The 12593-nt window shown below is 36.1% G+C and overlaps 6 protein-coding genes across 6 annotated transcripts; 5 read left to right on the top strand and 1 right to left on the bottom strand.

Moving 5' to 3' along the window:
- Positions 1-155: 155 nt before the first annotated feature.
- PRCAT00005662001 (dolichol kinase) lies at positions 156-1991 on the top strand (the record flags this gene model as incomplete). Its single annotated transcript, XM_062955749.1, has 1 exon — positions 156-1991. The coding sequence occupies one exon, from the start codon at positions 156-158 to the stop codon at positions 1989-1991; it is 1836 nt and encodes a 611-aa protein (XP_062812321.1).
- Positions 1992-3390: 1399 nt separating this feature from the next.
- PRCAT00005661001 (uncharacterized protein) lies at positions 3391-6048 on the top strand (the record flags this gene model as incomplete). The annotated part of the gene is made up of 1 exon (XM_062955748.1): positions 3391-6048. The coding sequence occupies one exon, from the start codon at positions 3391-3393 to the stop codon at positions 6046-6048; it is 2658 nt and encodes an 885-aa protein (XP_062812320.1).
- A 311-nt stretch (positions 6049-6359) lies between these two features.
- On the top strand, positions 6360-6701 carry PRCAT00005660001 (pyruvate transporter; the record flags this gene model as incomplete). Its single annotated transcript, XM_062955747.1, has 1 exon — positions 6360-6701. One exon carries the CDS (start codon positions 6360-6362, stop codon positions 6699-6701), a length of 342 nt encoding a protein of 113 aa, XP_062812319.1.
- A 619-nt stretch (positions 6702-7320) lies between these two features.
- GLX3 (glutathione-independent methylglyoxalase) lies at positions 7321-8028 on the top strand (the record flags this gene model as incomplete). The annotated part of the gene is made up of 1 exon (XM_062955746.1): positions 7321-8028. One exon carries the CDS (start codon positions 7321-7323, stop codon positions 8026-8028), a length of 708 nt encoding a protein of 235 aa, XP_062812318.1.
- Positions 8029-8289: 261 nt separating this feature from the next.
- SLC1 (1-acylglycerol-3-phosphate O-acyltransferase) lies at positions 8290-9177 on the top strand (the record flags this gene model as incomplete). The annotated part of the gene is made up of 1 exon (XM_062955745.1): positions 8290-9177. One exon carries the CDS (start codon positions 8290-8292, stop codon positions 9175-9177), a length of 888 nt encoding a protein of 295 aa, XP_062812317.1.
- A 74-nt stretch (positions 9178-9251) lies between these two features.
- Positions 9252-12521, bottom strand: APL5 (Apl5p; the record flags this gene model as incomplete). The annotated part of the gene is made up of 1 exon (XM_062955744.1): positions 9252-12521. The coding sequence occupies one exon, from the start codon at positions 12519-12521 to the stop codon at positions 9252-9254; it is 3270 nt and encodes a 1089-aa protein (XP_062812316.1).
- Between the last annotated feature and the right edge of the window lie 72 nt (positions 12522-12593).

The following is a 12593-nucleotide window of genomic DNA, read 5'->3' as shown; positions in this document are numbered from 1 at the left end:
TTCTTGCTTGACTTTTACATAAGTTTGAAGAAGTTCAAGTTCAAGACATTATCAGTATGGTACGGCATATAAGATAAAGATTTCTCCGAACCACATTCTTTTTTCAGAAAAAATCATCCTTGGGATGGTGTGAAGCTAAATACATTTACCCAGTCATGCCTCCTAAGAAGTATAATGGGAGAACCAGAAGTTCCAGGAAGGAAATAGATCTGACAAACAGATCAACGGCCTCTCATTTCATAGGTAACGATGAAAACAGTGCTCAACTTGAGAATAAAAATTACAAGGATGTTGATGCTCCGATATCAAAAAATATAACGGAGATTCTCAATGACAGTGGAGACAACCCTTTGAAGTATAGATTTCCTTTAAACTATGTCTATCTAGTTCAAGATATCATGAATGAATACATGACTTTCTCAAGATTTCTTGAGCTCGCTTGCAACTGTTATTTGCTTCAGGTTATTTATGTGAAGAAAGAGAAGTTTCATCTACAAGACAATGTCACCATTATTGGTTACAATTTGGGTGCATGCTTTATTGCGATGTTATTAGGTTACAAAACTCAGTTGACGAAATTCCGAAATAATCCATCTAGCTTTCCCAAGCCACAGCTTCCTGATTTTAATAACATCTATTCGATCCTTTTGCCGTTGTACTTAAATATAACGCATAAATCCAAATTCTTTCTAATTAACTTGTCCCTTAACTATTTTGCCCTTGACAATTTAAATATCTATTTCAACTTTTTATCAGGACTTGCGTTTTTTTTATTTAACAATAACGAAGAAGAGAGCGGAGCGAAACCATTGGATTTCATTTTAGCATCAGCTGTTTACTTCTTTTACAGAAATGCAATACAATACATCAATCTTGGGAATACGAAGTCAAAAACTACTATAACAAAAGAAGTCATTGAACAAGAAGGTTCTGTTAATGACGAAGAGTTAGCTCTTGCAAAAGAGGGAAGAGCGACAAGTTTAAACAATGCAGAAATCCATTTAATAAGCTGTGCAATATCATGTCTCTTATTAAATACAAGTGATCCAACAAAATTCAATTTGCCACTTATTATCTTTCAAAAATTAATTATAAGTTCAACAATTGGTCTTTTGGCAGCCTATCCTAGCTTTTTATACTATAAAAAAACCGAAAGCAAGCTAGCATCTTCCGCAACTGTTTTGATTTTTTCGGCTGTGGTGTATTTCTCGACTAATTATCAACTAGCTAAAGTTATTAATAACGAGAATGCGGTTCGCTGGTTATATTCATACATCTTTAAAAATGATTATAAAACTAAGGTAGTTATAAGTTGGATAGTTTCCTTAACTGCTGTTATACCTTTAGTCTTCTATAGGTCAGATGTCTTTACTCTCAATACAAGGAGAAAGATCTGGCATTTTGTGCTTTTGACAATGATTCTTCCACCATTGTCGACGGATCCACAATTCTCGTTGATTTGCTTACTTGGGACTGTTGTGCTTTTGTCAGTCGTTGAGATAGTTCGCTACAATAAATTCACCTTCTGCGGGCGCTACCTTCATGACAAATTAACAAAATTCCAAGATTTCAAGGATCTTAAAGGACCATTGAATTTGTCATACATCTACTTGGTAATAGGAACTTCTATCCCAACAATTTTTGATTATTGTTTGAATGAGAATGTATCAATAAAAGCATATCTCGGACTCATTTCATTGGGCTTAGGAGACTCAGTTGCTTCGATTATTGGAAAGAGGTTTGGGAAATTGAAATGGAGAGGAAGTAAAAATACTATAGAAGGCACAGTTGCTTTCTGTATAGCATCGTTGATTGGTATCAAAGTAATAGATTATTTTTTCATCCCTGCTAAATCTACGAAATGGGAATCTATCTTAATTTCTATACTATTAGCGGGTGTGCTTGAGGGAGTCAGCAGTTTGAATGACAATTTTTTGATACCTCTATACGTATTATCTTCGGCCGAAGTGATTGAAATTGCATTCCAATAGAGTTCGCTTTTCCCATAGTCTCATAAATATGAAAAGCAAAAGTAAGGGACCAATATGAGAAAGGAGACTAAATATTTATTCTGACAATTTCATATTAGGTTATGTTTTATTCTGCTGCGGTTCAGCCATGAATCTAGTACGAAAACGGTTGGGTTTACTTACATCACCTGAATGATCGTTCTATAGTTACACAAAATTAAATATTATTAGTAAACTTTCAGTCACATGTTGTCCATGTCTTTCGAATAGGTGTATTGCGGCTAAAGGGCGTACGCTATATGACGCTATTTACCAGATTGCTTTTTTTCTGAAATATTAATACATGAGTGTATGTGGTCGGTTTTAGTTGCACGGGTTTCACTAGTAGACCATATAGTTGAGATGACCAGACGCAAGATCGTCAGCCTGTGTGGGACCTGCCGTTGAAATTTAACGTGGCAGTTCAGGCCAATCCTAAAGGAGTTACTTATTAAGTAAGTTGCTTACAGATAAAAGCTATGAGAGCAACAATCTGCTATGGTCACGGAGCCCCAGTACATTGCATACAATGTAAGTAAGATTCGACGTTAAAGCGCCAACCTGGGAAAAAACTAATTATTGGGCTTTCGAACGCTTACGTCAGGGTACCTCTCGCATAAATTGCGAGATTGTAGTTACATATCTGTAGAAATCCGCTAACCGCCTGCAACCCACGCCGTGAGCTGACATTATTTTCTTCAGAGCCGAAGCCGAAGCAGCTGACCACTCGTGAACTGTAAAACTAATCTTTCATATACCGTAATCAGAGCAGCAAACGTAACTTTAACATCTTGATGTAGTCATCGCAATAATGCCGATTTAAGTTGTTCTCTTTGCACAGGAATGGACCCCCGGGAAGATGACCTCTTTGATAGAGATCATATTATGATCAGCAATAATTCTCCAAGCCCCTTTTCAATCAGACAGCGTCTACTCTACTTAAAAAGTCAGAGATCCAACGTCTAGAAATCGGAATTCCTTAGTAGTATCTTATTGAAGTAAGGCTGCACGAAGCAAACTTGAGGCGTCGGAAATCCGTAATTTTCAGACATTACAGTCCTGTACAAATAATAAATATAAGCACCAAGCAGTTCTAATACGTTGAAGAGCCAGCTTCACAAGTGATCTTACATTTGAAAAACAGTGGTTTTTACAGAACTAAACCGCCTGCTACGGATAATCATACAACAAACTACAAATACTAATAATACAGTAGCCATATATTAGCGGTAACGCAATTTGTTTGTCTATCTATAAGTACTTTAGGCTGCACAGAAATCCAGGAGGTTTAATTTTAAATCTGGATAGAAAGAATCCTTTTTTTTTCCGGTAACGATAGAAATTTAAGTCTTTTATGAGCATATCTAACATTGGTTAAATCATGAGTGAAGTTTTTCCAATATCTTGTATCTCATGCCGTCGAAAAAAGATAAAATGTAATAAGCTGAAACCCTGCAATCAATGCTTAAAGAGGTCTATTGTTTGTGAATTTCCTTCAACGTTCAGAAATATCCAAATTAATGAAGAGAAGTTAGACTCACCCCCAAAGCAACGTACTATGATCTCTGATACGTTCCATGAAGAGATCGAGCTGTTGAGGCGAGATAAGTATCACTTATGGCAAGATAATATGAAGCTTGTTCATAAAAACCAACAGTTGGCTGCAACATTGACAAAGGTTAACAGAAATACAACTCGTTCAAGTTCAAAAACACAACAAGACAAACCTACCCAAGAAGAAGAGGGAGATTGTAAATCTGACAAGGACTGCATCCAAATTAATGGCGAGACTAGTGAATTAGGCGATAAATATTATGGTCCGCAATCCTCGAGCTTTATGATGGAGCAGTTAAAGTCTTACAATGAAGAGGTACCAGCACCATCCAAAAAGCGCAAAAATCAAAATCTTTTAGTAGACATGGGGTCCGACTCTAAGAGTAGTAATAATTCTTTCGATTCCGACTTAATTGAACAGAGCCTTTTGAAAAAAGACCTACCATTCTTGTTGCGAGTCGATGCAGATATGTCAGCAGATTCTGACACTAATGAAGATCTTAATAAGGCGAATAAAGATATTATTAGAAAACTTGTCGATCTATTTTTTGAGTGCGATGCATACTATAAGACGTTCATATCTAAAACATCTGTTATTTATTTCTTAGATCAACACGATCAGATCAAAGATAAAGAATGGGAAAACGACGACGATTTGTTGTTGCTAGATATGATTTTGATTTTAACTCTTCAAAAAATAACCCCAAAGCAGTACACTGAACTCAAATTGTTGGATGGAGCGTCTTCCAAAAACTACAACAAACAAAAGAACCATTTGACAAAAACAATCTTGCTCAATCAATTTGAAAAGTTGAGACACAACCTCATTAATGAGTCAATTTTAACGGTACAGTCGTACCTATTATGTACTGAGTGGTATTTTATCGAACAAAAATTTGAGGAGTGTTGGTCAATGTTGTTTCATTCTTGTTCCATATCTTATGCTATTGGCTTACATGTAACTGGAAGGGTCAAAAATGAAACAGGAGGGATCGAGGGTAATGAAATAGCCAGATATAAATGCTGGTTCGCATTAAAATACTTCTGTTGTCAAATTTGCTCTATTTTAGGAAGACCAAGTCCAATATCAGTACAAGTGAACCAACTTGTTTTGCGGAGTTCCAGAAAATCGATACCAAACGACATCGATCAAAAGAGAACTCAAATTTTATTGAAAATTGGGGTTAGCGAGTGCCTCAGACTGAGCAATTTGATGTTGATTGAAAATTTTATGCTCGATTTCACATTTCAGAATTTGACAGCATTGGATGTTAATTTTGAACGTGAAATTGGTTTGTTAGAATGGTTTCTCGATTCTAGTGATACAAATGATGAATATCAAGCGCAGATAAACTATGATGACGAGGAAGAAATACCCATGGAAATTGATAGATTTAATGTGGTGAGCGATCTCATCATTCTTTACGTTAACAGGGCAAAACTATTTGAACCATTTGTCAATAAATTTGCTCATATTAAGACGGAACATGATGCAATCATAAAACGTATGACGACGTCAATCTTCAAATATTTAGATCTAATTGACTTGTACCTCGTTTCATTTGTCAACAAGTACACTGAGAGCTATTTCGATGAAAACATGAATTATGAGGTTAAATTTGGTAAAGTATTTCGGACCATGTATCCTTTTTTAAGTTCATCCATTTATCAGGGTATTGTGGTAATTTTCACATTCTTGCATTATGAATTTAAGCAGCTCATTCATCTCGATTCTTCAAGTGTATCATTCTTGAATGATTTGGAGCACAAATTGAATAGATTGATAATAATTGACCGGACATTATCGAAGCAATTGAAAAACACAACCAAGTTATGGTCTAATAATACTCATTACTTGATGGACTATATATTGAGCACAATTTCATTAGTGCGGGATAAACGCAACAAGGCAACATCAGCAGTTGAGGATACGGATACAAACATCCCTATTCCTGGAGGATCTGATACGAATGAATTGAATAATTTTTATGTCGATTTGAATGATCCATTTTGGCTCACAAATCCTGACAACTTACCATTTTATTTAAGTTCTCCTAGTGATGATGGCAGTGTTATTTCGATTAAACAGCAGATACCTCAAAGAAATCCCCCACCTTCAAGCGAAGCTCTGATTCAAAACCCGATCCAGAATCAGCCACAAACCTCAGAAATCTTTCAGGTAAACGCACTCTCTAATCCTCTTTACGGGAACATATGGGACCCTAGTCGCGTGGTTCAACCACAAGATGGCCCATCACAAAGACAAATATCACAACCTAATCAACAGACTGACATGGCCATGTCTAATCCATACAACTTCAACGCGAATGCAGGGAATCCTATAGGTTACGCAGCCGCTGGGTCTTCACAAGTTTTCGATCGGCCACATACTATACCGCTGCATTCAAACTTAGAGAGAAAGCCAACCAAACGCAGTAAGACAATATCTTCTAGCACATATCGCCTGAGTAACCCTCCAAAATAAACAGGAAATTTGCTTAGGCCAACCTTTCATTTAAATAATAAATAAGATGCCGACAGAGCTTTTCATTAATCTCATTTAACCTGGCGACGAGTCATATGATAAAAGTACCTTGAACAAAAAACTTATATAGATTAATAGATCAGATAATAGAAGAAATTGTATTACATCTTGATGAGAAACTTTCGGCGATCATGCACGTGATAAATCGAGGGCAACGGCTCGAAAGTGACCGACCCCATGAAAACTTTATCATCAATGGAAATGTGTTCTCGTTGAAGGCTATTGAATTCATAATTAAAAGAGCTTTTAGAATGTCAGCATTCAAACAATTTAAAGATTTCTTATTTTCAAAGCAGTCGTTGAAGTATGTTTGTACTACTCATTTTTGGGGACCAGTATCAAACTTTGGTATTCCTGTTGCTGCGATTTTAGATTTAAAGAAAGATCCAGACTTAATAAGTGGTCCAATGACAGGATCATTGATAATTTACTCCCTCGTTTTTATGAGATATTCTATGGCAGTTACACCTAAAAATTATCTTTTGTTTGGTTGTCATTTTGTCAATGAGTTGGCGCAATTGGGTCAAGGGTTCAGATGGATTAAAAATACTTATGACAAAGAGCCCGCGAGCACCTCAACAGGTCCCAAGTAAACATCTAACTCCTAACGGACAAAGGCACTTTTGAATGATGAAGGTCAATCAATGCTACGCTTTTTCATTCTTTGCATTTTCACAAAGTATGTCTTTTAATGAGTAGTATTCTAGACTGGCACTAACTGACATCGTGCGTGCTTACATCATGTATAGAAGTTATGAGGAGATGGTGAAGTAATCGTAATATAGTTAAATTTGATGACGAAATAGATTTTAAAAACAAAGACTAATAATCATGGCTCTGGTGAATACCAGATTGTTTAATTAGGTATCGGGCAATGTAAAAATTCAGATCGCACCCACTTCGATTATGGCTCACAATATAATTTAGAATTATATTGCATGCTGCAGCAGAAGGTAGACCTTTTTAGTCATGATATAATTACTTTCATTTGATTCTGATCTGTGTTTATATTCAGTCTTTGCTAACTATTAAGTAAGGATTTTGTTTTAAGGCGCGCAATTGCAAATCGTAGAGGCTTACGAGAGCTGTTGCTCACTATACATTACGGTGCAGTGAAATAGCAACATAACCGACTAATAAATATATATATATATATAACTTACATAACGCTCGTACAACATATTTAATCCAAAAAAAGAGAACGAAGAAATCATGGTCAAAGCTTTAATTGCAGTAACTAGTTACAACGGTGTCTTCTACGACGATGGTAAGAAGACAGGACTCTTTGTAGTGGAGGCATTGCATCCCTACAACGTATTCAAATCGAAGGGAATCGATGTCGATTTCGCTTCTGAGACTGGAACATTCGGGTTCGATGAACATTCACTTGAGAAGGACTTTTTGAATGGTTCTGATTTAGAAGCGTATAGTGACAAGAATTCTGGATTTAGACAAGGTCTTGCTCACATCAAGAAAGCATCTGATGTCAATGCAGATGATTATGACATCTTTTTCGCTTCTGCTGGTCATGCAACTATGTTTGACTATCCGACGGCTAAAAACTTGAAAGCTATTGCTCTGAAGATTTGGAGCAAGGGAGGAGTTGTGGCAGCCGTATGCCATGGACCAGCAATTTTTGAAAACTTTGATGATCCAAAGACTGGAAAGCCACTTATCCAGGGAAAGACCATAACTGGGTTTACAGATGAGGGAGAGAAGATCTTGAAGGTCGACGAGATTATGAAGAAGAATCATCTACTTTCAATTCAGGATGTTGCAAAGAAGTATGGTGCAAGTTATAGTGCGCCGAAGGGTCCTTGGGATGATTACTCTATTACTGACGGAAAGCTTGTGACAGGTGTTAATCCAGCCTCGGCAGCTTCAACTGCTCTAAAGGCCATTCAACAATTGTCTACTTAGGCAACCCATTATATATATTAGTTATAATCTGAAAGCTGGCAATCCAGTTTAACGCTTAAAAAGAGAATGAAGATCGATGAAGATCGGTATGAATCATCTTCTTGGTACTCAGTATCATGTAGTGCTTCCTATGACTTGCGGGAGTCTTACCTTTATCTCCGACATGGTAACCCTTGTTCGCGAAAAAGGGACTGCCAATCATCTAAAATACACTTTTTTACCAAATTTATCTCTCCTCAATTTGTTCAGTAAGTTCTAAAGATGCCTTCGACATTGCAAAAGCTCAAGTTTTATTTGAAATCAACATTATATGGTTCATTGATAGCAGGATGTGCGCTATATGGGGTGATTGCATCCATAGTCTTAAGAATAATTGGTAAGAAGGAATATGCACAGTACACTGTAGCTAAAGTTTTTTACTTTGCATGCTCCTCTTTATTGGGACTAAAGATTACCATAAAGAACGAAAAGTATCTTCACGAGAAGCCTGCGATTATTATTTCCAATCATCAGTCAGCTTTGGATATTTATGTTTTGGGTAAAATCTTTCAAGTTGGCTACACTGTCACTGCAAAGAAAGCTTTGCAATATGTTCCATTGTTAGGATGGTTTATGTTAGCATCTGGAACTTTCTTTTTAGATAGAACTAGAGGAGAAAAGGCTAGAAAAGTATTAGATAAAGCTTTTGATGGTGTTAAAGCTGAGAAGCGCGGACTATTCATATTTCCTGAAGGCACAAGATCTGCAACTTCGAAATTAGAAATGCTTCCCTTCAAAAAAGGGTCATTTTATTTGGCAAAGCAAGGTGGTCTCCCCATTATTCCGGTGGTGGTGAGTAATACCTCAGATATATTTAGCTCCAAAAATAAAATTTTCAATGGTGGTGAAATATTCATTGAAGTACTAGAGCCGATGTCAACTGATGGATTAAATAGCAACGAGGAAGTATCAAACTTTTGTGCCGAAGTGAGAAGCAAAATGCTAGAGAAGCTCAAAGAATTGGGTTATTCTAAAGTAAACTCTAACACACCAAGAAATGAACCCTCAACAAATTCAGCAAGCTCAAGCTCCGAAGTAGAAACAGAAGTAGAAACAGAAGTGGTATCAGAAGAGAGTCCTCTAGTTGTTAACAAATCAGGATCTGCTTAGAGCCTTAATTTAGTCATAAATAGTTTGATGATTCTTTAGACACAACTTTCAGATTTCTATAAAATATACATTAATTAATCTATTATGTGTGCCTTTTTTTTCTTCTTGGCAGTTTTCTTAACTATTGGAACCGAGGGTTTCGAAGCTTGTAGTTCAGTATTAATTTCGGCTTTGTAATCTTCGCCATCATGAACCAAAGTCTGAGACTGGGATTCCACCCTATTATTTTTAAAACTCGAGTTTGCATTCTTTGACGTTGATTTTTTGGATTTAGTCTTTGATTTTGAATTGAGCTTCTTTCTAACACCTAAACTGGAATTCTCATTCATGTCTGCATCGGCCAATTTTTTCCTAAGTTCCTCCAAGTCTATATTGCTTTCTAATTCGTCTTTATAGGATACCGAGTCAGAAGCATTTGATGAATTCAAATCGAAATTATCGAGGTTAGAGGAATCTATTTTCAAATTACTCTTCTTAGCCTTAGGTCTAACAACAGCTTCTTCCTTTTTTCCAGAGTCGATCAAAATTCCCTCCACTGTTTCGTCAGAAAGAATTATGACTCGTTCTTTCTTTATTTTCTTATTGCTTGCTTTTTTCAGCTTCTTTTCTTTCCTTTCTGAACTTGGAGTGATTGAGCCTCTATTAGAAATAGATTCTGAATTTCCTCTTCCAACCTCAAATTGCTTATTAAGTTTTGAAGAAGATTTATTATTTTTATCGTCAAATGAAGTGATGTAATATGGATCATCTTTTAATCTTTCAAGTCTTTCTTTCTTCTTTTGAGTATCATCAACACTCTCGAAATCAAAACCTCCAACATTTGGTGGTGTATCATTAGTCAAAGCTTCACTGTACGGATCCTCATCTTCAGTTTCCTCGTTGTCACTACCTACTTTTGTAAGCGGCAGATTTATATAAGTTTCCAAATCGAGATCTTCCGGAACTGCAATCATCCGTTGAGAGTCTGGTGCAACAGGGTTTAAGGGATAGGATTTGAAAAACGAAGGCAAAATATGTGTCAATAACACTGGAAGGGTGAACTTGACTCGCGAAGAGTCTAAATTGAGACCATTATTCGGTACAATTGAGGGATGTAGCAATTGGGGTTGACCATTTGAACTTGAATCTGACAGCTTATCATTGTCATTACTATGATTTAGTGAATTGGAAGAGCTCTGCATCCCTGAGGCATCCGAACCAAATTCATAATCCGATCCTTCAAGATAAGAATCACTGTCGCTTATGTGCCTGCTATCGGAAAATTTATAGAGCGCTATTTCTGCTTCTTCCATTGACTTGTATATTCCATCGTTTTCATCCATCGCTTCAAGACCAATCTTCAAGAACTCCAACCAAGACAAGACCCTTTCTTGAACTTCAAAGTTGGTATGATTTTCCCAATTCTCCAAATATTTAATCACTTTATAAAGCCGATAGACAACTTGCCGATATTCAGACTGCGAGAGTTCGTGCATAGTAGAGCCATTTGCTACATAGTCAGAAACCGTACTGCTGAAAATTTTAACTAGTGCTTGAACTAGCACTACTAGTACACTAGCATATGGCAATCCAACCAACTTTGCTGAAACAGGAAATTTATAATTCTGAGAGATGCCCAAAGCCTTGTCAATGTTGTTGTTCACTAGACAATTCAAAATTTGATCTTTCCTATTAATATTTACCTCATGGTCGGTAATAGCTTCAGTTTCGTTATCAGTTTCATTATCAGTTTCGTTATCACTTTCATCTTCATTAACATTTGAAAGCTCATCAACATATTCCCCCAAAATCCAATATGCATCTCTTAATAACAATGGACAGTTATCTAGGACTTTAGTATCCTGCACCAAATCAAAAATGACGTCGTTCAAAAGGTTGTTTCTAATGGAAGGAACTTTAGTTGCTAATGACTTGAACTCTTTGCCAACGTTACTAGCGATTATTCCAGCCGTTGACTGGGAGATAGTTGAGTTTGCTGACGATGGCAAGGGAAGCAAGGCTAGATTTAGTATATCCTTTAATACAGCCACATACCATTTAAAATTTGGAATGTTCTTGTAATTGTCCCTTGATGCTATGAACAAAATCTTAGAAGTTACATCTAATTTTAAAGTTTCAGGCACAATTGGATTTCCTGTATCACTAGGAATTAATTGCATTAGTAAAACACTTACCACATCTGTCATATTGTCCTCGTTGACCAAGAAATGACACACTTCAAGGGCCTTCCTTTTAATGATTAAATCAGGGTCCTTGAGACAATCTGTAATTACTCTCGAAACACCGTCAATACTATGCATAAATGAAGGAAATACTTTGAGGATATTTATAAACGCAAGCAAGCCCACAAACTTTAGATTAGAGTCTTTAGTTTCAAAAAACCTCATAATTCGTTCGAGGCAAAACTTGGCTGTTTCTTTATCTTTAGACGATGAAGATGAAAGCATACGCCCATTGACAATACAATTTATGCATTCATAGATTAATGACGAAGCCTGAGTACTGACCATCAAATCCATTAAAATTGGCATTATTTTTTTCTTCATTCTTGATTCAACTTTCGATAAACTTTGAAATAATTTCAAAATTCTTATTATTAACCAATTATTCTTCGTGTCAGACAAAATCGTGAAAAATTTTGGTAAATAGTTAATGAATATTTTAGGATTCTTCTTAGATATTTCACAGATTACATTGATGGTAGCACTTATTACTGATATATCTGTGTCATCTAACTTCTCTATTATTCTATTGAAGTTTAGTCTCAAGCTTTCCGGATATTGTAAGAATATTTTGTACATTGCCAAAACGGCTTTCTTTCTTATATAAGCCTTTGAATGATTAAGTTTCATTAAAACATCATCATTAATATCTTTAGCCAAATTGGGAGTCACAATGGTGGCAATACCGCTCAACGCCAATCCTATTTCAATATGAACATGTGAATTTAAATCCTTCTTAAATTGATTAGTAGCCAAAATCAATAAATCCTGCTCATTTTTAAACGACTGAATAGCTGCTAGATATCCAATTCTCTTTAATTGAAACTTATTGGATGACATAACTTCCAAAATTTGAAAATTCGACCAGGACATATCAAATCCATACATTTCCAAGTATGCGAGCTTCAATATAGCCATTGCTTTAGTCTCTAAGTCCGTAGTCGATAGCTCATTCTTGCACTCTATTAGAGCTGCTTCTAAAAACCCCAGTAAGCTTTCAGGCGATTCCTTTGAATGCACTCGTATACCTTTAATGAGGTCATTTAATGACTTTTCAAACAGAATTCCAAATGGCTTGAGCCTAGCCAAAACCTCGGAGCTTTGCAATTGAAATGAGGACATTTTAGGATCTGTCAGCCAAATAGTATATTATTCCTCTCACAGTATCTTAAAAACTGAGAAACAAAAACCAAA

The sequence above is a fragment of the Priceomyces carsonii genome (assembly GCF_900007245.1).
Source record: "Priceomyces carsonii strain CBS4050 genome assembly, scaffold: Debaryomyces_carsonii_scaffold_6, whole genome shotgun sequence".
NCBI classification, from domain to species: domain Eukaryota; kingdom Fungi; phylum Ascomycota; class Pichiomycetes; order Serinales; family Debaryomycetaceae; genus Priceomyces; species Priceomyces carsonii.
Note: the sequence above shows the minus strand (reverse complement) of the source record. Positions and strands in the feature narration are given on the sequence as shown.